We start from the raw sequence: 23,875 nt of genomic DNA, 5'->3' as shown, positions 1-23,875 counted from the left end.
GACCCGGCCAATCTCACAGCTCATACATCAGCAACTCCAGCACTGAAGAATGCTAAGTGCCTTATTTAAGGCAGGATTTCCCTAATCTGGTGGTGGAGTTAGGGCCAGCGACCACCACCCCATATGGCAACCATTTTCCTTCCTCTCCAGCATGTTCCTGGATAGGGTGGTAGAGAATTAAAGGGAGTTGCCTTGTAGGATTTAAGAGTTTGTAATCCAGGGCCAGGAATCATTCTTGTGAGGAAGGTGCCCAGCCCCTGTGTGCTCCCTGCATTGACTTTCAGAGCACCTGGCCAATGCAGGTACTGCTGTGGTAGCATCTGGAGGGATAGAAAGACAGGCGAGAGATAGACGTGCTCAAAGACTGCCCAGAGCGAGCCTTGATTCTCCCTCCCCTTCCCCTCACATCCACAGCACCATCAGGTAATGTCATGAGTCTGCTCTCCTCTTTCCATCTCTACGGTGTCACCTGTGTTTCCAGAAGCATGTTCTGGATGGCCCCTCTCTTGCCTCACACCTCTCCATTCTCCACTTAGCAGTCAGTGTGCTGACCAAGATGATATAATCCACCCACTGAAGGCCTCTGGGGTTTCTGAGGGCAGTCAGGGTAAATCTACAACCCTTGCATGTCCTGAAGGGCCTGTTTGCTCTGGCCCTCTCCATGCCCGTTCCTCCCCCATAGTTCTCACTTCCCAGAACAAGTCTAGCTGGGCGGCCCCAGGGCCTTTGCACGTCCCTCTGCCTGAAATGCTCTTCTTCGATCTCCAGGGCTCAGTTTAACCCCCATGTTCCAGGCCACCTTATCTAAAACAGGTGTCTCTTCCCTGAGGTGGTCTACTGCCCCAGCACAGCTCTTGCCCTGCCTGTTTATTGGCATTTCCTGCATCGTCCTATGAGCCCTGCAAAGATAGCACCATGTCTCAGCCCCATCATTTGTGCTCAGTAACTATTTGTAGCAAGAAAAGATGAAGAAGGGGGCACTCATAAGTGGAAGTCCTCCTTCAATAGAAAGGAAGATTCCCAACAGAGTTGCCTTTAGAAATAGGGGCTCTCAGGGTAGAGAGAAGAAAAGAGTAGAGATTTCTGCACTGATGGAAGATAAATGATCTTAATGGTGCTTTCTGACACTAATATTTTGACTCTTCTCCTTGTGCTCCAGATCTGAAATTCTCACTCACTCATTCATACATGCATGCATTTAACTTTCACTGAATACATCTCTTGGGACATTAAAATGCATATCAAACAGTTCCTGCCTTCAAGGAATCCAGCAATCTAATTTTTGTCTCCCCAACTCACAAGTTTTCCTGTAACAAAATGCTTGGGCCCAGGGTGCATGTATGCATGTGTGTGTGTGTGTGTGTGTGTGTGTGTGTGTGTGCTTGCACATAAGGCTACATTTGGCTACCGTTTCATTTTCCTGAGTCTACCTCTTGTGACTTTTCTGGAAAATACCTGTCATTCCAGACTGGGAAAGGAAATCCAGAAGGTCCAAACCAATCTAGGAGAACAGAGGGACCAAACATAGACTGGGTAAGCAAGAAGGGGCGGGGACTGGGGCTTGGGAGGAAAGGAGTGGCTATATTAACTTCCACGGAGTTGTAACTTGGGAATGACTTGCTTAAATTTTGTCTCTGAGTTGCCTATAAAGAAGAAAACAGGCATTTGCTGAGGACCCACTAAGAGCACAGCAATAACTCAGCTTGTTTACATTGGTTTCAATAGGGTGTATAGTGGAAAGAGTTTGGCTTTTGAATCACCTAAATCTGCATTAAAATCCCCGAAACCAACAATAAAAATCTAGCTCTGTGATCTTGGACACATTGCTGAAGTTTTATCCTGACCTTCAGTTTCCTAAAGACAAATATACTGGTCTTACAAATTAATTGAGATAATCAGTGGAAAATATCTAGTGTAAGGTCTGATTCTTTTTTTTTTTTTAATAGAGGCATGTTTTATTTATTTATTTATTTGTTTGTTTGTTTTGTTTATACAAACACTGGGTACAGTCAGAAGCACGGGAGGGTGAGAGAACTCACCAGAGTCAGAGCGGGGAGCAGAGCAGGCGGAAGGACCGAAGTACACTGCTGAGGGGAGCAGTGGGCGGCAGGAGAGGTCTGCGCGCCATGTGGGACCCTCCTCCGGTGGCCGGGGAGCAGCCGGGGAGCAGCCGGGGAGCAACCGGGGATCGAACCGGCACTGCAGAGGCTGCAGGCAGCTTCGCAACCCATCGTTCAACCGCTGAGCCACCGGGGAGGCCCGTAAGGTCTGATTCTTTACAGACCTTTAACATATATGACTTCTTTTCCTCCTTGCCTCTGAATGTTACTGCATTTCAGTGTCAGGATTCATACAAAATGGGCTAATGTGTTTATTTATTGTTTCTTTCTAAGTAGGAACATGAGTATCCATTAGAACATTAGTTCATCCAGTGATGAATGAAATGGGAAAGTGGGGATTCCCCAGACCCACGAATGGGCAAAGCCAGGCAGGTCTGTTCTTAAAAAGGCAAACTGAGCAAGCCTGGCCCAGTCTGCTGTAGTCACCCTCGCGCCCCTGGTGCAGGCCGCAGTGCTGCTACGTCGGGTGCTCATAGTATTTGTTGGACCGTTGGTGAACTTTAGTCTGTAGCAAAACACTAGCCAACCAGCATATAGGCAAGGAGTTCTGGAAATAAGCCATTATGAAGAATAGCAAGAGCTAGAGACAGAGAGAGGATGGTGAAAGATGAGGCTCGAAACTTGTGAAGCCGCGTGATGGGTTGCACTAGACATAGGAAAGGGACACTATGATTGATGATTGTAGTCATTAATAGTGTGGTTTATGCTGTGTCTTTTACAGTCCAACTCCTAGAATTCATTAAGATGAACCCCGAATTTACATGATGGTGTTAGGCAGAAATCTGGCTGAAGGCAGAGAATAAATGAGCTCAGGAAGAAACATGGCAGAACACCAGAATTGCAAATGGACAATTTTAAAATGATAATGGACAAGAGGGGCACCATAAGCGGGGGGGGGGGGGAATATGAGGTTCTTTGGTTCTTTTTTGCACTGAGGGCTGGGTGCAGACCCCCCAGGCTGAGGCAACCTGCCGCATTCCATCTGGATGGCACACGCCTGAGATGCCTTAGTTACTTTTTAGGCATTCCTATGGTCTGAAAGTTTGTGTCCTCTCCAGCTTCACATGCTGAAATCCTGATGTCCAAAGTGATGGCATTAGGCCGTGGGACATCTGAGAGGTGATGGGGTTAGTGTCCTTGGAAGAGAGAGCCACAGAGCTCCCTTGCCCCTTCCACGAAGGGAGGACATGGCTTGAAGGCGTTGGCTATGAACTAGGAAGAGGGAACTTACTGACCTTGATTTTGGACTTCTTGCCTCCAGAACTGAGAAATAAATTTTTGTTGTTTATACTAACAGTCTGTGGAATTTTATTGCAACAGTCTGAGCAAACTAAGGCAGACATAGTCTCACATCCATGGACAAAACAAGAACTTCTAGGCACTATGTAGCCTACTTGCTCACCCCTAGTTCAGTGAAGATGCTGCTGAGGGGGGACCAGGTTCTCAATCTACCAGAATCATGTCTCGTGGTGGATTTGGAGGCACCAAATGATCAAGCAAGGAAATAGTAAATTCTGCTTTGTGAAAAAGAACGCCCTAGTGTTACTGCATCATGCAGCAAAGTACAGCTAGCTTAAAGCTTTTAGAAGAGGGAATTATTGGTGAGTGGCGCAGTTAGTGCCAGGGGTCTAGTTGAAGAGAAAGTAGATTCTTAGTTGGCCGTGTAAGTATCTGGTAAAACCAAACTGAGTTTCTAGAAGAGCGTCAGCTTGCCAGATGAGGAAATGGCCCGGCCTGCATCCTTTCTAACTGCTCATCTCACTTTCGCTTTCCTCCTCTTTACTGGGTTCTAAAAAGTCCTGACATTTCTCTCAACAGTCCAGGGAAGAGAATGTAGGAATCAGAGCCTCTCCTCTGTGTGGGAGGGAGTGGGCCATGTGGGCTGGGGCAGACCCAGGCCCAGGCCTGAGATAGCCAGGAGCCTTCTTGGTCCTTCCTGTTGCCGTACTGGCTCACTGGGAAGAATTCAGGTCCTATTCTTCCTGCTCCAACTGCCCAGGCTGCCCCAGGGCTCAGGAGGATCATCAGGGCCCTGGCGGCAGGTGCCAGGCCTCGGATGTTGATGACCAGTTTCTCTGACACAGGCCACTGTATCCCTTTCCCCGTGCTGCTGTGGCCACTAGAGTTGGCGACACTTGGAATCTATCCTCTGACATATTCCCCATTTGCCCCTCTAAGCGACAGAAAGCCTATCTGATCTTGGACATGAACAAGAACCAGAGTCCAAATGTGATACCTTGGTCTGAGGAGAAGACAGGCTGGGCTCACAGGGCCAAAACTGGCATCTCTTCCTGGGTCAACAAGAAAATCTGACACCTGACTTGGGGGTTGGGCGAGTGTTGGCTGCACCCTCTGGGTTTGGGGGCAGATGGCAGGAGTCACGGCCCTGGACAGTATAGATGGCATGCTAGCCCTGGGCAGTGGGAACTGGTGGGCAGGGCCAGGATGCCAGGCAGAGCCGAGCTGGGGAGCCCATGTGGTAGCTGGCACCCACTTTGGAAGTGGCATCACAGCTGCCAGGCACCAAGTCCTGGGCAGCCTGGGGTGGGTCAGGCTTGGCACCTGGTGAAGGGTGGGAAAGAACCAGGTCAGAGTGAGGAGCTCAGGTTTCAGTGTGTCTAGGGCACTGAAGTGCTAATCAGGAAACCGAGCGGGGAGTCCGGTGAACCAGGAAAAGAGTAGTTGGGTGTCCCAGGGCTCCCCAGACACATACTGTCTGGGCAGCAGGATGAATTACAGGCCACCCCTGTGAGGGTGCCCTCGGCTTCCATCAGGACATCAGGACACTCAAGACCTGGGCAGGGAAGGATCTGCAGGGAGAACTCGAGCACTTGCAGGGAACAGGGGCTGGGGAATTCAGCAAGACTGGGAGAACTGAGCGAGTTAGGAGAAAAGCCACATGGGGGAGGCCAGGGCAGAGACTGTCTTACCCTGTCAGAAAGGCTTTCACTCTTATGAGTCAGTTTTGGGTAGAAAAGTAGCAGCTGGAGAAGGAGGACAAGGTAAACCATCTGTCTTCATGAAGCCAGAGCAGCTGGGCTGAAGAAGCCAAGCCTGCTAGACAGAGGGTCACAGAAACTGCAGTTCTTGGGAAAGAAACTGGATTCAGAGCCGCACTGCCCCAGACTGCAGCCCCAGGCAACATGGGCTTATATACATTAAAATTCCGCAGGAGAAACAGAATTTAAAACTCAGTTACTCAGCTGCACATGTCACATTTCAAGTGCTCACTAGCCACAGGGATCTAGTGGGTTTATTATAGACAGAGCATATAGGGAACATTTTCATGTGTAGAAAGTTGTGTGAGACGGCGCTGCTCTGGAGATCACTTCACCCCTTAGGTCTGAAGGGCCTCTGGGCCCTAATTTGCAACATGAAAGTGAGCCCTGAGGCTTCAGTCCCCTCTTCTTCAAGAAAGTTGGGGCCATTATGGGCCTCCCTGGTGGTGCAAGGGGTTAAGCATTGCACTATGAAGCAGTCTGCAGCCTCTGCAGCATGAATTCGATCCCCCGCAGGCCAGGGAGCAACCCACATAGAGAAACAGAGCGTTTCGCCCACTGCTCCCCTCAGCAGTGTGTTTCAGTCAGTCTGCCTGTTCTGCTCCCCACTCTGTCTCTGGTGAATCCTCTCACCCCCCACCTCTGGCCTGCACCCCAGCTCTTGTATGCATAAATAAATAAATCTTAAAATAAAAAATAAAGAAAGTCGGGGTCAGCAGGGTCAATGAGTGTTTTCACTGGGGTTCCACTGGCCTCTCCGGGCTTTTCTCAGGCTGGGTGAAAGCTAAAAGGGGAGGCCAAGCTCTGACTACAGAGAAAAGCCAAGGTCACGTCCTTCCCTGGGGAAGGTACTAAGAGGCAGTGAGTAGTGAGTACTGGCTACTTCCTGAGCAGGCAGCAGTGAAGGGGTATGAGGAAAGTCCCACAAAGAACAGCCCCTGTTTCCTCACCCCCACGACCATATGGGGAGGGGAGTGGTTAGGGATCTCCCCCTGGGTGAACTTCTATCTTCCTGGCAGCCTGCCTTCTGCTCCAGTCCATCGGGCACCCCCCACCTCCCATCCCCGCTGAGTCATGGTCAACAAACAGGGAATCCTAGGCAACTGAGTGACGTCATCACCCCGTCTGGCACTCAAACCTGTAGCTGACACTGGGGCATCTGTGACTGGCACTGCTCCTGGAACCAGGTTCTTGCCCCCCACCTCTGTGATGATGTCTGAGCTGCTCAAAAGGGTTGACACCTTGGGACCACCCAGGGTTACCCTATTGGCCACAAGAGACTTGCTGGGTGACTTCTTTCTCCTGCCATTATCCCTTGAGTCAAGTTCTGTCAGGACATTTAATTGGGAATGTATTGAATTATGGAGCAGTTTGGAGAGAAATGACATCTTTATAATATTGAGTTTTTCTATTTATGAACATGATATATCTCTCCATTTACTAAGTTTTCTTAAATTCCTTTCTATAAAATTTTATAGTTCTCTGAGTAGAGATCTTCCATGGTTTCTTTAGATTTACTCCTAGGCACTGGATATTTTTCAGTGCTTATTATAAAGACTATCTTACAAAGTTTCTGGTTTTTTTTTTTTTTTTGTGGGACCCTCGCCCGTGGCCAGGGAACAAACCAGCGCTGCAGAGGATGCGGGCAGCCTCGCAGCTCAGCGCTCAACTGCTGTGCCACCAGGGGAGGCCCCAAAGTTTTTTGGTTTTGCCTGATAAATTTCAGTTCATGATAGGGGGACAGCTATTTAAGAACCTTCTAACCAAAATGCTTTCATGCTGACAACTTTGGTCCTGGATAACCATGTAGGACCCAGTGCCATCTGGTTATCTCTAGGTAATCCACCTGCTTCTAGGGAGGAGATTCGCCCTGGCTAGTGACTAGTTATTCAGATAAACACTGCTATCCTCTGTCCACTCTCTTCAGACAACTACAGATCTCTGAGGTTTGGGTGGAAGACTGCATAACTCTAAAATGATGTACATTTCTCTCTAACTTGTGTGTTTGGGACTGAACGTGAATTTAAGGAGTGGGGCAGTTGGTATAGAGCAGAGAGTTACTTGAGTAAATTCATTTTGCATGGAGTAGTGAAGAGAAAAGATAGAAAAGAAGCACTTGATCACCGTGAAGATAATAAAAGAATGAAATAAGAGGACAAGCTGACCGCCCACTGACCAGCAAGCCGATTCCAGAGCCGGAACAGAGAAGTTGAACAGGGGAAGCTTTAGATGATTTTCTGTGGCTGCGACTGGGGTAGACTTTCTACATCTTGCTGCCTAACTGCCCTTCTCAGCGAATACAAATGCAGACTCATTATAGCATGCGTAGACAACCAAGCTACTGAAGCAAAGGTGCAGAGTGAATTTCAGTTAAAGGTCAGTGTGGAAGCTCTTCTGTATTTCAAGACCTTGTTAGAAGCTGCTGGATCTTGGGCTAGATCCATCTAGATAGCTTTGGTTTTGTTTTCTGCCTGAAATTTTAAGGGATGCTTTTCCTGGAGTCTATTCCTTAACAGAGTACCAAGCTTGAAGGGAGTCCTGGGAATCCTGCTCTCCTCAATGTTCCTCCCAACTGGTCAACCTTCTTTGGCCAGCTAGATGTGCTGCCAGAAGCCCCAATAAAGGTAGTCACAAAAAAAATCCATTTTCCTTTCTCGTTATACTACAGCTTGGCCCTGGCATGTGTGAAAGACACATGGCCCCCGGATGGCTGTCTTCTTTCTTTGGGAAAAGGCTGCTATTTTACCCAGTTTTCCCACTATAGAAAACTAGGGGTGGGGGAAATGAAGGCACTTCACGTTTAGACCCTCACAGCTAGCTATTTCCTAGGAAAGCAGCTTGGTCCTTGATCGGCAGGACTTAGGCAGAGGGTCCTTCCAGCTGAGGCCATGCATGTGTCAATTTCCTCTACTTCGGGGGGTAGGTCTGCTCAGTACATCCCTTGTGCCCATGAGGCATGATTCACAAAGTCCATTGCAGGACTCTGTGGACTACATCAGACACCATCAGAAACACATCTGAGTCAATTGTGGAATGACTCAAGGATCTGAAATATTTAAACCATATGTCTCACGAAACTAGGTGGAAAGGAAGCCAGTTTCCCTACTAGAGGTTGTCATCTGAGACTGAAGCTAAAACTGGCAAGGATTCTGCATTCTCAGCCTCACTAGGTGGTGTTACTGTGGGCTGTGAGCCTGAGCAGTTCTGGGTCACCTGGCCTGGAACAGACCATCCATGGACAGAAGGATTGTAGGCCGGGCAGCCAAGGACATTCAGTGGTCCTTTCTCGACTAGGAAAAAACTTATGACCCTAAATGGAACTGGAAAGGGTAAGTGAAAAGAGTGTATTTGCCTGCCTTGGAGGAGGGAGGAAAATATTATTACACCAGATCATTTTCATTAGGAACCTTACTCTCTGAAAATTAGCCAAGATCCGAAGGCTTCCTTTGGGTAAGAGAAAGAATAACCACTGTCTTATCTTTGAAATCCCACAACGGTTGTTTCCCTCTTTCTGAAAAGCACCCAGCAGAACATTCGATGTGGAAAAATGATTGCTCACAGCTTGGTGTGGTGGAAAACACAGCGACTATAAAGTCAGAGGTGCTGGAATCTAGTCCCAGTTCTGCCACTTAGTAGTGGTATAAGTAATATTACACTTAATTGTTTTGAGCTTCTTGTCCCTCTTCCCTAAAATGGAGACATTAAATACCTATCTCACAGGGGTGTTTTGAGGATTACATGCAGGGGGATATATGTACCACACAGTAGACTATCAAGAAATGTTAGCTGAGTATTAATTCAAGGAAGATGACGGATAGGTTGTCAATGATCATGGATCCAACAGCCACGGAGCTCCTTCCTGCTCGAATTAATCACAGGTCAAGTGCAATTTTTGAATAAAAATGGAATATATTGCCAAGGGCTTTTTCTTTTTGCTTTCTGTTGCTCTATCTTGCATCTGCCAAACCTGGTAAAGGAGTGGGAGAGAGGGTTTGGAAAGCTGGAGGGCCTTTCTCAAGTCTGTAGCTGTACGAGTCTCTTAGAACCAACTGTTCTTGCTGTTTTCCCACAGGGGATGTGGTAGCCACAGAAGACACTGAGTTGTGATTCAACCCTCCCTGGCTGGGGTCTGTGAATCCCAGCCAGGGGATGCTAGTGATTTGAACCCGTCTTCGGGGGCACCGGATGGAAGTGAGGCAGTGAGTGCTACAACCATCTCAGTCTTCCAGTATCCAGGACAGTGGGGAGTGTTGGCGAGGGAGGGCACAGATAATCCAAGGTGACCTGAAATTCAACCTTCCTACCCTGCCTCACTTAGCCAGTGGTTCTAATCTTCTCTCCCAACCTTATTTGCTAGTAACCTGTTACAAGGAGCAAAGCACAAACATTTGAAGGTGACTTCCCTTCCTGTAGTGGAAGGTACAAGGAAACAATGATAGAGATTGGGAATGGGGTGGGGGTGTTCCCACGAGTTGGAACACTGAGCCCCCAGCAAATGCAGCGCTGGCTGAGCTTTTCACATTGAGCATGGTCCATGCAGCTAATGAAGTGGGAGGAGAGTAGAACAAAGGCCTGAGAAGATCTGGTGGGGCTGGGTTTGGAGAGGTTTGGTTAGCCATTCAGTGGGCATAGTTTTTTTTTTTTTTTTTCTAGAAAAACTGTGGCTGATGGGGCCAGTAAAAGGATGGGAAATAGGAAGAGAAGGACCATCCCCTGTCTCCCCCAGAAGGAGAGGCTCAGCTCAGGGAGGAGTCTGTTTAGGGAACGTCCCAGCCACGATCTAGACCATAGCTGAGACTCTGTTTGAGGGGTGGGCCTGCTTTAGCTCGTGAGCCATGTATGATGGATCGAGGGATGGTCCTTCACTGATGGTTTCTGCTCCTCACCCTCCTTCTTTCAATACTGGCTCCTCCACCTCTTCTCCATCCCACCGACACCTGTGGACCCGATGTTTTTGTTCAGAGGCCTACCTTGGGCTTGAAGGCAATGAGCTTCAGAATCATCTCCACGGTGAAGAGGCCGGTGAAGAGCATGTTGAGGATGTTCATGGCGATTTTGAACAGGCAGCTCTGACCGTAGTGCTAAGGGGAGGGGAGGGGCTGTGAAAATGAGGCAGGGACACCCCGACTCTTCACCATCCTCACCTCCCTCAACCAAGCTCTGAAAGATTGTCTACATCTCTGTGGGCAGTCAGGTAGACCCAGAAAGTCCTACAAGCTCTTTCTTTGTCTGCTGTCTCTGGGAAAAAAGAAAAAGGTCGGCAGAGCTCTGTGTTCCTACACTGATTGGTGATGACAACTTTCTGGAAGCTCCTGGCACTCAGAGCACTAGCACAAGCTGAGTTCCCTGAAGACAGGTGGTTGCAGAATCAGCCCCCATGCCTGTGCCTTACTGACAATAACCAGCATTTCCAGCTCACCCCCTTCTCCCCATTTCCTTCACTCTCCCCATTTCTTCAGCCCAGGGCCCAGTGGACTCCTTCCTAAGGGCCCATGCAGAAGCTCATCCTTTGTCTTTCTCCAGCTGGGGGGAGATGATGGCTCTTCTGTCCTTTCTCCCTCGGCCAACAGGAAGCTGATAAACTGGAGGTGATCATGTAGCACTTTCACACTTTAGATCCTCCTATAGCTTCTCCCCCCAACAGGCATCATGGGACCAGGCCCCCCCGGGACTGACCTGCATGGCCAAGCAGATGGTGTTGAGCAGGATGAGGACAAACATCAGGTACTCAAAGTAGGTGGAGTTGACCACGTACCACACTTTGTACTGGTGCTGGTTCTTGGGGATGTACCTCCGCAGGGGCCGCGCCTTGAGGGCATATTCCACGCACTGTCGCTGGGAGGGAGGCGGTGGCGGGTGGGGTGGGATGAGGAGATGGTGGGGTTAGTGACCTGCATTCTGTGTGGGGCTATGGCAAGGAGGGCGGGAAGTAAATGAAACTACAGACTCTGGGGGTGGGTTCTTGGGGAGTCAGAAAAATAATCTATTGCTCTAGTTTCTTTATACATTTGAGATGTAATTTACACATTAAATTTTTTTCTCACTCCCTTAATCCAGAGAATCTCCCCATTAGTCAATTCCCTTATCTAGACTGTAGTTGAGGGGCCCATGTCTCCTTGTATTCCAACTCAGTAATGCCCAGGATACTACCTGGCACTTGGTAACTATTGACTGTCTCTGCCATGGCCTCGCCTTGGGGCCTTCTCTCCTTAGTCCCTCTTGCCTGTCCTAAATCAACCAGTGTCCCTAAGAGCAGAAGACATGGTCCATGGCTAAGGAGCGAGAGCTTGGGCGAGCTAGATTCTTGGGATTGGAATCCAGCTCGTTTCTTGGTGCTGTGGGCATATTCCCAGGCCAGGAACTAGTGGCCCCTCCAGACTCTGCTCTGACCCTCCGTCTCCAAGCCCAGCCTCTAAACTTGACCAGTTTTATTTCCTTCTATTTCCTACAACCATTGCCTGCTAGTAGATCAGGGCTCACCACCTCTCATCCAGACTGTCTCACTGGCATCATTTATTCCCTCTTTTCTAACTCAAGGTCTATTCAGCAGCCAGAATGATGCGTTTAAACCCAAGGTGTTGAATTCCAAATCCACGAGGGGGTCAGCTGGCTTAACTGGGGAGAGCTGAGGCCAGGGAGCCAGATTTCTCTCCATAGCACAGGCATCTTCCCAGAGACTCTTCCCATGGGGTAACCTAGTAGGGAACTGACCTCTGTGACTAACCATCCACCCCACCCTAACAGCTTCACTCCTCACTGTAAGAGCTGCCAGCTCTTTTTCGTGGTTAACAGAACACGTCACGGCCCTGGGCATGACTATGTCACTCTTACTTCAGCCTCTTTCCTGTCACCACTTTGTGCACAGACCTTCATTGTGAATGGTGCCAGCACACCTGGGCACATTTTAACTTTGTCAGTTTCTAGATCTGGCATGAGATTTCTCCCCACCCCCTACCCCCACCACTGAGTCTACTATATAGTCTCCTTAAGCAGATGCTTAAAATAGACTAGTTGACTGAATGCATTTGCCAGATGTGCACTTTGCAGAGATTGCATTTCTTTTGCTCCAGCCCATCAAGAAGAATGAAATCCTATTCTGGTGGGGCAGGCAGGTGATCTTAGATCCACATGGGTCTCCCCCGATGACAGCCTCTCCTCCTGGTGGGCCAGAGCCTCTGGCACCTGGCATTCTTCCTGGGGACCACCGCACCCCCCTCACTGTCTTGCTTCTCTCCTTCCTAGGAAGGTACCTGGTTCTTGTCCAGCTCACAGTTCTTGTATTCCTGCTCCCCCTGCTCCTGGAAGGTGACGATGACGAAACCCACGAAGATGTTCATCATGAAGAAGGCGATGATGATGATGTAGATGATGAAGAAGATGGAGATCTCCACACGGTAGTTGTAGATGGGGCCCTTGTCCTCCGTGTGGGAGTCGATGGAGCGGTACAGCAGCCTGGAGGGGGAGACAGGCCCCAGGGGGGAGCTGGAGGAGCAGTATCCCCGCTGGGATGATGGCACAGCTGCTCCTAGGGATTCAGCTCTGTGCTGGGAGTCAGAAGACCTGGGTTCAAGTCCCAGCCCTGCCACTTACTGGTCATGTGAACTTGGCAAATCACTTAACCTCTTTGAGCCTCAGCTTCTTCATCTGTAAAATGGCGACAATAATGCCAAACTTCCCCACCTGGCAGGGGAGTTGATATAATATATAAAGGTGTTCTGAACTGCCAAGAGCTATTTACATATAACATGAGTCGTGGAATTGGGAAATATTGAGACAGCTTTGCCAAATGGCGTACCCTTGGAGACTGTAGCATGAACACGAAATACATCGATCTGAGAGCAAATACCCAGTGAGATAAAAATACTGGGTAAAGACGACCCATTGCTATCCAGATAACCAGCACGGGTGTGCACTTATACTTAGGGGGTTTGCACACCAGACCATTTATCTTGGCCTGGGCTCTGTGCCCACCAGCCTGGTTTCTCTTCATGGACCAGGATTTTCTCCTCTTCTTTCTTCCTACACCGGCTAGTTCTCAGTCTCCAGGTGTCAGCCATATCTTACCATATGACAATGACGCCACTCATCACATGCTATTGTTGACTTAGAATTTTCTGACTTTTAGATGGCAATTTCCCTGGCATATATATTGGGAAGCAGGGATCTCAGCAAAGGTACACGGAGCACCTGACAGATGAGCTGTCTGGTAGAGGGGAGGCAGTGTGAAGGTCAGCCAGGCTGGGCTGGGCATGAAAGCACTACCTCTGCAGAGGACTTTGGACCCAGGCTGCCATCTCTCCTTACTTTCTACTATAAATATAGGCACACCTTCCTCTAAGGAGACTGGGCACAGGCTGTTTCCCCATGCCGAGTACTCGGGGTGGTGGTCTTAAATCCCACGGTGATCCAAGGGTCCACCTGACCTGGAGAAATGCTCCCCACACCCTTGCTCCCAGATTAATGAGCATGAGAGAGAGAGAGAGAGAGAGAGAGAGCTCTCATTGTGGCTCACTCTAAGGTCAGGAGGGAGAGCTAACAGAAGCTCATTTGTGGTTAGAGTTTCTGAAATGTTTGACATCTTCTAGAGAAAGAAAAAAGTTTACATTTCAGCAGACTATAGCCTACGGATTGTTTCTAGATACATACTCTCACTCCTATTACCCAGGTCAGTATGACTTCTGGGAAGGAGAGTGGAACATTGATAAACTTGGGGGATGGGAGCGAGGCCCTTGCCTTGGCTTCTACTATCAGGTGGGTGGGTCTGGGCCGGCATACTCACTCTGGCCACCCCTCAAAGGTGGAGACGGTGAAGAGGGCCATCATGGCCGCCAGAACATTGTCAAAGTCAAACTTGCTGTTCTCCCAGCTGCGGGGCTGGATGATGGGGTGGTCCACCTCTCCATCCTTGTATGTGATGTAATTACCCCTGGGAAAGGAGAGAGTGAATTCTGGAATCTTCCATCTCCCTTCACACCCAACCCACTAATGACTCCTGGAATCTGGGTGGGCAGGACTGGATGGGTTCAAACCCCCGTGTACTAGCCATTGGGAAGGGCTTCAGTAGGCAGAAGCTTCAGGAATAGATGTTACATGTTATGTCAATCGGACCAGGTTGCAAACGGGCAAAACTTCAGCTGCCACTGGTGACTGAGAGAGCATGGACTGTCCTAGCTCTCACACCAAGTTACCAGCGTCCCAGAATTAACCAGCCTCGGCATGGTCAGCACGCCCACCCACCCACACTTACTTGCATTCTGCCTCGGTCTGTTTGGAGCTATCTGAACAGGTGTAGAGCTTTCCCTGGAAGCAGAAGAGCAAAGTGATTGGAGAGGTCCATCCATTAATTAAAAAATGCTAGTGATCATCTCTATAGCTCAGCACTATTTAGGGAGCAGAGACAAAAAAATGTTAAGGAGGAGAATTTAGGTGGGAAGGTGAGGTGCACGCATGTAAAGCAATCGGTGAGTAAGGCTGCTCGGGCCACAAGTGCCATCTGAATCCTAAAAAGAAACTGCAATCCAGGAAAGCTGGACTAAGGGCATCTGGGCTTGGAAGGGTGAATCAGATGGAAAGAAATCAGTGACAGTTGACATGGTGGGTGGGAGAGAGCAAGTTTGCTTCAGATGGGACAAGAGCAGAAATAAATGATTCAGGCAGAAGCGAGAGACATGTGGGGGGACTCTGGCCCCGCTGGGCTGAGGGGCCTGGTCAGGAAGCAGGGACAGGGGGTTTGGACAGACACAGACTGAGAGCCAGGAGGAGGGGGGCTTTGGTGCTGCTGATAATAAGGAGCTGCCATGGGTTTCGAGCAGATGACTGACACGAGGTGTCAGTGGATGAGTCCCCCTCTTTTTTTTTAATAATAAATTTTTTTTTAAGATTTATTTATTTATTTATTATTATTTATTTATTTTATTTTATTCTGGGTACAGTCAGAAGCGCGGGAGGGTGAGAGAATTCACCAGAGCCAGAGGGGGTAGCAGAACAGGCAGACTGACGAAATACACTGCTGAGGGGAGCAGCGGGCGGCAGGAGAGGTCTGTGCGCCTTGTGGGACCCTCGCTGGTGGTCGGTGATCGAACCGGCACTGCAGAGGCTGCGGGCAGCTTCGCAGCCCAGCGCTCAACCGCTGCGCCACCAGGGGAGGCCCTTTAATAATAAATTTTATTTTTATATTCCCCATACAATTTCAACCTCCCCATTTTGACCCCAATCCCTCCTCTCCCGCCACCCACCCGAGTCCCCCTCTTTTTCTTGTAGAATGAGGGGCAGGAACCTGAAGGCTGGTGATGCCGAGAGGGCCAGGGGACTTTGCCTGCAGGAGGAATGTTGCCTTCCAGGCTGGTCCAGCCTGGGTCTGGGATGCTGAGAGGAAGTAACATTATCCCAAGTCTGGCCCCAGCCCTGTCCTCTCAGTGCTCCCTTCCCTGGGGTGCTCCCTTCCCTGGGGTGCACCCTTCCCTGGGGTGCTCCCTTCCCTGGGAGTGCTGGAGGAAGGAAGCAGGACCCTGTCAGAATCAAGACTTTACCTTGAAGAGCTGGACCCCGATGCAGGCGAACATGAACTGAAGCAACGTGGTGACGATCACAATGTTCCCGATGGTCCGGATGGCCACGAACACACACTGAACCACGTGCTGCGGTGAGGGGGACACGGCTTCAGGGAGAGCCTGCGGCCTGCGAGCTCCTGACCCAAATTACCTGCCTCTCTGGGAAGGGAGCACAGGCAGCCCCTTCTGCCACATGTGGGGGGGAATCAGAATAAAGAGGCAAAGCTCCTCCCCAGGGTCACAACGTGAGGGGACCCCGAGGAACTCAAAGTCCCCCATTGGGCCCTAAGTGACAGTAGGGACAAAAGACCTGCTAACTTCCCATCCTAGGGTAGGAATCGTGGGGGTGCTGGGTTTGTGGGTGGGTCTCCTTTTGCAAAAGTTTTGCTTAGGAGTTCAGGTTTGGACTGGAGGCCTTGGCCATCGCTCTGTTCATCATGGAACCAGCACTGGGAGGGGGACTGGGGTACAGCCCCGGCTCTAGCAGGGCAGCCACGTGGCTCAACCCTCTCCTCCTCCCTCTACTTAGCTTCTACCACCCTTAACTGGGTGCAGGCTTGCCGGGTTGCTGGCTCCTGCCCAGGTCAGCATCTCACCTTTAGGCCCTTGGCCCTGTTGATGGCCCGCAGGGGCCGGAGGACCCGCAGAACACGCAGGATCTTTACAACGTTGATCGCACTGGACCTGGCAGGGAGAAATGGAGGAGGGGCTAAGCTCCTGTTTTTGCTGGCGCAGGTACTAAGTTGGTGGGGCGCATCCAACAGGCTAATCGCAGGTGAACTTGGGGAGATGTCAAGTCTGTTCTGGGGACATCCTTGTCCTAGGACCATTCTCTAGGCACATCTCCGACCCTGGCGCTTGCCTGTCACCCAGAAGGTCCAGAAGGTCCAGAAATAATAATAAAAGCAATTCACCATGAGTCATTAGCAATACCATGTGCTACTCAGAGGGGTGTTTACAGTGGTAAAGAATTGAGACTTCAATGAGGCAGATCTGAATTTGAGGCCCAGCTTTGCACTGGCCAGTCAAGTCCCCAGGCATGTCTCCTAACTTTTGAGTTCTTCATCTGTCAGAGGGGCGAGTACTCACTTCATTAAAGTTGTTAAAGGATGAAATGAAGAAATATCTGTGAATCACTAGCTGTGTGTTAGGCATCCCATGTGAGCTGAGAAACGGTAGCTTTTATTTTTTAAAGATTTATTTATTTATGCGTATAAGAACTGGGGTACAGGCCAGATATGTGGGGTGGGGAGAAGAGGATTCACCAGAGACAGAGGGGGGTACAGAACAGGCAGACTGACTGAAACACACTGCTGAGGGGGGCAGCGGGTGAGACAGGAGAGGTCTGCTGCACCATGTGGGATTGCTCCCTGGCGGGAGGTATCGAACTTGTGCTGCAGAGGCTGCTGATAGCTTCACAGTGCTGTGCTTAACCCCTAGCACCACCAGGGAGGCCCGTAAAAAATGGTAGCTTTTACCGTTGGGCCTATGAAGACATCACTAAACCTCAAGAAATACTATAAAAATGGTGGAATTTTAGGCCTTGTGTCTGGAGGCAGTGGGTGTGGGCGGAGACACTTTGGCATCATCTCCAAACACAAGGGCCCTGGTAGCTGCTCATCACGCTGTGTCTCCCCGAAAGGGTCAGACAGGCCCTTCTCAAAACGCTCAGAGCAGGCCTCCTCGGGTGTCACTTGAATTTGGGAAACCAGAGGTCTACTGTGAGCCTTGGGAGGTCTCTTGCCCTTAATTACAGAATGTTTTGGGAGCAGTGAAGACCTTGGGGTAGAAGAAGGTTCTTCCTTTCTCAGTCACCTGCCCTTTTATTAATCAAAGAAGCACTCACTGCTCTCCCTTTTCAGGACCTACAAGAAAGAACTTGGGAGGTTTCATCAAATGTAGGTTTATCTGTGTCTATAAACATGTTTTCTCCACCCGAGAAGCTCATCTTCACTCTCACCCCCTCCTTGTCTGTCATGTAAAGTCTCCCCTTCTCTGTACTTGAAGCCTCAGGTCCTTAAACAAATGATACATATCCTTGGTTCACCCCTTTACTCTTTAGAACTCACAACCCCATACATTCTCCATGTGTATATTATTACATTTTGATCTTTTCTCCTCCTCATCTGTCTGAGGTTAACTGTTCATCTGTCCAACTTTCGAAGAATCCAGATCAGGCAGGGGAATCATCTGCCTCTGAAGCCCAACACACTTGTATGTAAGCACCCCCACCTGCCCCCAGGTCACAGCACAGCACCCCAAGCAAGGTTTCCGGGGTGCCTGAACTTCTGTGAGCCCCAGGTCACTGCTGTTCTCTAGTTGGAAGGAGGCACTAGGATGCAGGTCCCCCCGCAGCCCCCTAAACAGGATGGTTCTGGAATTATCCATCTACCTATATGGGGCTTCAACACTTCAGCCTAGTGAGTAATTCTGAAGTGTCCCTGAGCCTCACACACCAAGCATCTGACTCAAGTTTCCGGAGAGTCATAACCTGCCTTGAGATCTAAAAAATGTACAACACACCAGCAAGCCCTGAGTTCATTCTCCTGCGGTCAGGCTGATACGTGCAGGAGGGAGCTGGTAGAAAAAGCTGATTTCTCTGGTTCGTGATTCTTTTATTCCAAAGGATTCAAAGGGCATTTGTACCTATCACAGTCTCAGGGAGGAAGTCAGTTTGTACTGAATCACAAGAGAAGGGATTTATAGGTCAGATAGGAAAAACACAGATTAAAGTTGGGGTGCGGGGTGGGGGGGCATATTTGGGGGGAGAGGGTTGCTTCTTGGTTCAAGGTTAAATAGTGATTTAGTGGTAGTGCTGGAATTCAAACCTAGCCCTGCCACTACCAGCAGGCAGTTTGCAGTAACATGATTAATGACCACAGAAAAGGGTTTTACTCCTAACGCCCCATCTCCATTCTTTCTAGGACAACCAAGAAAACACCCTTGGCTGTTTTCTTAACAAGAAAATAGTGATAACAACACTCATCCTGCCTGCCTCATAAGGTTTATGTGAGGACTTAGAAGAATGTGTATCTGACAGTGATTTGAAAGTTAAAGTGCAGGATTAACATCATTAGCTTTAGAAATCAGAGAAAGTGGCAATCTAGTTCTTTTGAACCTCAGCAAGTACAACTTTGATTGCACAGTGGAATCACCTGGAGAGCTTTAACAACTGCCAAACTCTAGGTTTTACCTGAGACCAAGTAAATAAAAAATTCTGGGGCAAGGATCCAGGCAGATGTCTTCCTTAAATCAACTTAGGGGATTCCACTGGGCAGTCAAGATTGAGAATCAGTCATATTTCTCTCTCTCTCGGCTGGTCATGGAAATAGCAGGCACCTGACACCTGACAGTCAAGGGCAGCCAAGGACACTGGGCATACAGTGGGGCAGGCAGGAAGGGCCTGCAGACATCCCTCTCATTTATAACTAGGCCTAGCCCTGCCTGTCATCAAGTATTTAAACATATTCTTGCTGTACCAATATATCCCACGTGTCACACTGCTGGGGACATGGACGCAAGAAATCAAAGCCGCCATGTTGCACATCAGGGGCTGTTCCCCATTCACATTGTCACACGCTGGTGGCCCTGCAGGAAGGCCTTCTGGAGTCCTGCTTGTCCTCTCTGACAATCATTCCTAGTTGCGTGCCCCCATCTTGGGCTGAGGGCGCCCTACTCACTGGATGCCGAAGGAGATGAGAGACACGCTGACCACCAGCAGGTCCAAGATGTTGAAGTAGTTTCGGCAAAAAGAGCCCTTATGTAGGAAGGCCCCATACGCGGTCATCTGCAGGGAGGTACAGAGAAACACAGGTGAGTGGCCCCTGCTCAAGTTCCAGAGACCCCCTTCACATCCCTTTCCTCCCACCACATCCCTTAGGCAGGCCCTTGTTGAGGAGAAGTGAGGGCATGGGGCAGGCAGGACTGAAGGAGAACACTGCTAAGAAGAGGGTTCAGCAAACATTTATACAACCACCCAACCATCCCCCAGCTCAGGATGTATAAGTGGCGCCTTACAACTACCAGACCAGGCCAGGCTTTTTCAATCAGCCCCCGATCTGCTCTCATTTCTACTATTCCTTATCATGTGTCTGTAGTTCTAGCCCTGAGAGGCCCTTTGCTGATGTTGCTCAGACTAGGTTTCCCTTGGAGGGAAATTTCCAACTTCCTCTCCAAATTCTATCCAAATTTTATCCACCCTCAGGGCCAGCCTAGGCATCTGGGGAAGGTAGGGCATGCACAGTAGGGAGACCAATAGTCCTGAATTCTCAGGACACACCAAATTTTGTACTGAAAAGTCTGAATCCTTGGAACCTCTTAGTCTTGGGAAAACTGGGGTAACTGGTCACCCTAGTGACCACTGGTAAGTTACACCAGTATGTAACTTACCCCCTTCTACTTCCTAGCCCCAAATAATGCTCATGAGCTATACCAGACATTCTAAACTCAGTTCTACTGTCTTGCTTCTAGACTGCATGAGCTCTACAGCCAGAGCCCTGGTTCAGAGGGAAGATACGGCACAAGGGTTAGGAGCACAGGCTCTGGAACAGATCCGTGTCTGAATGCCAACCCTGTGGTACCTTATTTGTGTGGCTTGGGCAAGTCACTTAACTTCTCTGTGTCTTAGTTTCCTCATCTGAGAAAAGGGGATAATGACTACATTACTCTATAGGCTGGGAGCAGCAGTTGAGTTATTACATGCAGAGCACTTAGAACACTAATCTGTAGGTATCAGCTCCACAGACATATGAGCTGTCACTATAGCCAACTAAGCTTGGGCCAGACAACTTAATTTGGATTCTGGATTCTTCCTGAACGAGGGAATTTCAGTTCCTTCATCTATAAAGAGGGCACATATTGGCTACTTTGGGAGGCATATACAGGAAAACAAGTGCAAGTACTCTGAGAACTAAAAAGGGGACAAAGGGGCAATGATTGGTACAGGACCTGGCTATTATTCCCTTCTCTGAGCTTGGTATAAAGTCACTGTAGAGGCTCAGAAATAGCCTTTCTAATTTTGTTGACTTGAACTAAGGGCCAGTAAATTTCCAGGTTAAGGGCTGTGGAAGGCCAGGGCCCACATAGCATCAGCCAAAGGGAGGCATTGGGAGCTCAGGGCCAAGAGACTGAGAGCAAGCCCAGGTCACGTGGGATCCAGTTTATCTCTTTGGAATCAGAGTGTGCCCAGAGCAGCATGTCCACAGAGCGATTCAAATGCAGACACAGGGGAAATTGGCAAAAATAGCTCTTGCAACCTAATTTTTTCTATTTATCTCTTGCAGCAGGGGTCACAGGGGATGTAGGCACCCATGTCTGCAACAGTTTCTAGAAGTGGGTAGATTATATAAAAGGCTGTGGGGGAATTAGTGGGAGCTCTCCTGAAGGCCCACCCTCTGAGGGGCATGCTGTCCTGTCTCAGGGAAGACCTGAGACCCCAGAGAAGGGACTTGGGCATGACACAATTCATGATACTCAAGAAACCTCTGTGCCATGGAAGGTGAGCGTGCCCAGGCAGCTCACTCTGAGTCTTAGAGAGGTGCTGGTCTGACCCCTCCTCATTCCTGATTTAGTTATTGTGAGGTCATTACTGAGCTCCAAGAAAGTCCCTGCATTGGGGTTGGGGGGAAGCATTCCCTGAATAGATGGACTAGCAGGGCCCAGACTGCCAATCTCTCTTCTTTGGCTCTATTTTCTCAGTGAACCCTCAAATGAGACCAGCTCTTTAGAATGTGTATGAGTGTGTGTATGGGTGTATGAGTGTGTGTGTGTGTGTGCGTGTGCGCATGTGTGTGCCCACATAGGAGCCAGGAACATAATAAGCCCAGGCAGAACCAGAGGAAGAATGGTCATTGAAAAAATGGCAGATGGACACTGGGAAAATGAAGCATTTATTTAAAATTTGTCTCTGGCATTCAGGGCCTTAGAAAAAGCCAAGTTCAGGTCTGCAGGCCAGTGCCCTTCCATGACACTATCATGCTGGATGCCATCTGCCCAGATCCTGCTTCTGCGAGGTTCCATGCCACCGCCCAGGACAAGCCCACTGCTGGGGTGTGTTCAGCCCCAGGAGAGCAAGGGACTGGGGCAGAGGGAGACTGTGCTGAGCTGGAAGGAGTGGAAGGTCCTTCTGTCCAGCCCTGGAGGCAACCACCTCTCTTGGCTGCTTTTGTAGCGATTGCTTGTGACTTATCTTTGGTAATTCCCACTCACTGGACCTGGGTCCAGCTTTGCTGGGCTCCCACAGACCTTTCCTTTTTAAGGCTAAGCAGCCTCAGGTCTTTAGCTGTGTCCAATACTGAATGTCCCCCTTGGATGTGGTTGTCTGCAGGGGGGCCGGTGCCGGGCCAGGCCGAAGCACCCGGCGGGCAGGGGCAGGGAGGGGAACTGGAATTGGGGTTTGTATTTAGAAGCACACCGAGCTTAGGAGAGAGTAGGAGAGCCGGAGGGTGGCAGGGAAGGGGAAGGTCTTGCCATGGCAATGCGCATAAAGGGGCCTCTCACTTCTGCTTGCATGGCAACCTCGAAGGCAAAGTAGCACCATTGAAATCCACAAGGGAAGCTCCGTAGAGGATACTATGAATCAGGCCGCAGAGCTTTCCTTGTTCCAGGAGAGAAATTGCTAGTGTTTGTGTGCCTCGCTGAGTTTGAAATCCAGGAAAATACCAGCTACCATGGAAAAGAATTTTACAGAGTGTGCCCCCCTCCCCTCAAGCCCTAGAATTGGGGCCTGGTCAGATCTACTCCCTGGAGTGGAAGAAAAAAACCCAGGGGCCAGTCTTGGTTAGCTGGGACTAGAGGACTGAAGCTGGGTCCTGACAACAGAGCCTCTGGGGGACAGGGACACAGTGGGGAATCCAGAATTGTCCCCAGAAATTGCAACTGGATGTGACAACACTGTCACCTACACAAAAGGTCTGGGTGATGACTTGGGGGTTTCTTTTGGGAAGAAAGGGTCTTTGGGCTGTTGGTGGCACCTGGTTAGGTGTGGATACTGGCTCGGATCAGCCCTTTAAGGGGTGATGAGGGACCTGGGATTCCTGATGCCCGGGGTGTCTCCCAGGAAGAAGACACTAAGCTGCATCACGAGCTATCACATTTGGGGTGAGGGTCAAATCCCTCCCTGGTCTCTGAGAAGAGCACAAACGCCAAGCCGAGCTTCCCTTATTTCTGAAAAATTAGCCTGAACCTCAGAAGAAGTAGCTTGTGATGCGTTCATTGATTTAGAGGTCAGAGGTATACCGGAGAATTTAGAAATAATAAAAAACATGTCATATGTGAATTACATGTTAATGTAAATAATATGATAAAACCTAGAAAAACTCTCATGCCATGTGGTTCTCTCGCTCCAGGACATGAGAGCTGTAGCTGCTCAGAACTGGGGCCCCAGCACCCCAGGCTGCTGGTGGCCAGTGGGGTGGGCCCGTGTGCGGTCCAACCCAGGGCCTGGGGCCTGGGAGCTCTGCTCCTCTCAGCACTTGGCCATCAGCCCTCTGTCTGTAGCTCTGCAGCGACCTGTCCCTCCTCCCGGCTTAGGGCCAGGGGCACTGAGACAAAGCTCTCCAGCAGGTAACTGAGGTCAGACAGTTGGACAGTTGTCTGGTGAAAGGCCTTGGTTAGGAGACTGGCCCCTCATCTCCACCAGCCCATGCCGGCCATCACAGCAGCCAGTCAGCCCAGCCCTAAGGGGCCATGCCTGGGGGAAGGCATTGAAGACGGGTTTCCAAAAGGGGAGCCCTGTGATCGTGTCCTGTGAGCTTGTCCACTTCGGGGTTTGTGTATATTTCCTCCGCACAGGAGGCGATTAGGGGAAGGTCATCAGTTTTCCAGAGGTGGCGTGTGGGGTATATGTGTGGTGTGTGTGTTGGGGGGTCATGTGTATGTGTGGTGTGTATGCGTGTGTGGAGGGCATCCGTGGAGACACTGCTGGCTGCTGCAGTGCCCAACTCAGTGGCCAAGGGGTGGTGTTGGGGTGGGTGCATTTCTTTTGGCTCCTGAGCCTGAACAAAGTGCGAGACAGTAACTCCTCCAATCTCAGGCTTGCGAGTAAAAAGGAGAGAGAACAAAACAGGGATGAAAAAGGTAGACAGAGCAGAGAGAACGCATCGCTCACATTCCATTACCTTAAGGATAATTTCTAATGTAAAGATACTAGTGAAGACATAGTCTGCATTGCCTAGGATCTGAAAAATAAGCACAATAGGATTAGTGG

At 49.7% G+C, this 23,875-nt stretch overlaps 1 protein-coding gene across 1 annotated transcript in view; it reads right to left on the bottom strand.

The window, feature by feature from the left end:
• The window catches only part of CACNA1C (calcium voltage-gated channel subunit alpha1 C), a gene marked incomplete at both ends in the record, with an annotated part of 632,466 nt that overhangs the window by 51,259 nt on the left and 557,332 nt on the right, over window positions 1-23,875 (bottom strand). Inside the window, 8 exons of the mRNA XM_084255863.1 lie at window positions 10,090-10,200; window positions 10,796-10,954; window positions 12,370-12,571; window positions 13,899-14,045; window positions 14,367-14,419; window positions 15,649-15,756; window positions 16,266-16,353; window positions 19,350-19,456. Coding sequence (XP_084111989.1) covers window positions 10,090-10,200; window positions 10,796-10,954; window positions 12,370-12,571; window positions 13,899-14,045; window positions 14,367-14,419; window positions 15,649-15,756; window positions 16,266-16,353; window positions 19,350-19,456 — 975 coding nt within the window. The remainder of the gene's footprint in view (window positions 1-10,089; window positions 10,201-10,795; window positions 10,955-12,369; window positions 12,572-13,898; window positions 14,046-14,366; window positions 14,420-15,648; window positions 15,757-16,265; window positions 16,354-19,349; window positions 19,457-23,875) is intronic.

Source organism: Talpa europaea, assembly GCF_964194135.1.
Source record: "Talpa europaea genome assembly, chromosome: 15".
In the NCBI taxonomy this organism is placed as follows: Eukaryota; Metazoa; Chordata; class Mammalia; order Eulipotyphla; family Talpidae; genus Talpa; species Talpa europaea.
Note: the sequence above shows the minus strand (reverse complement) of the source record. Positions and strands in the feature narration are given on the sequence as shown.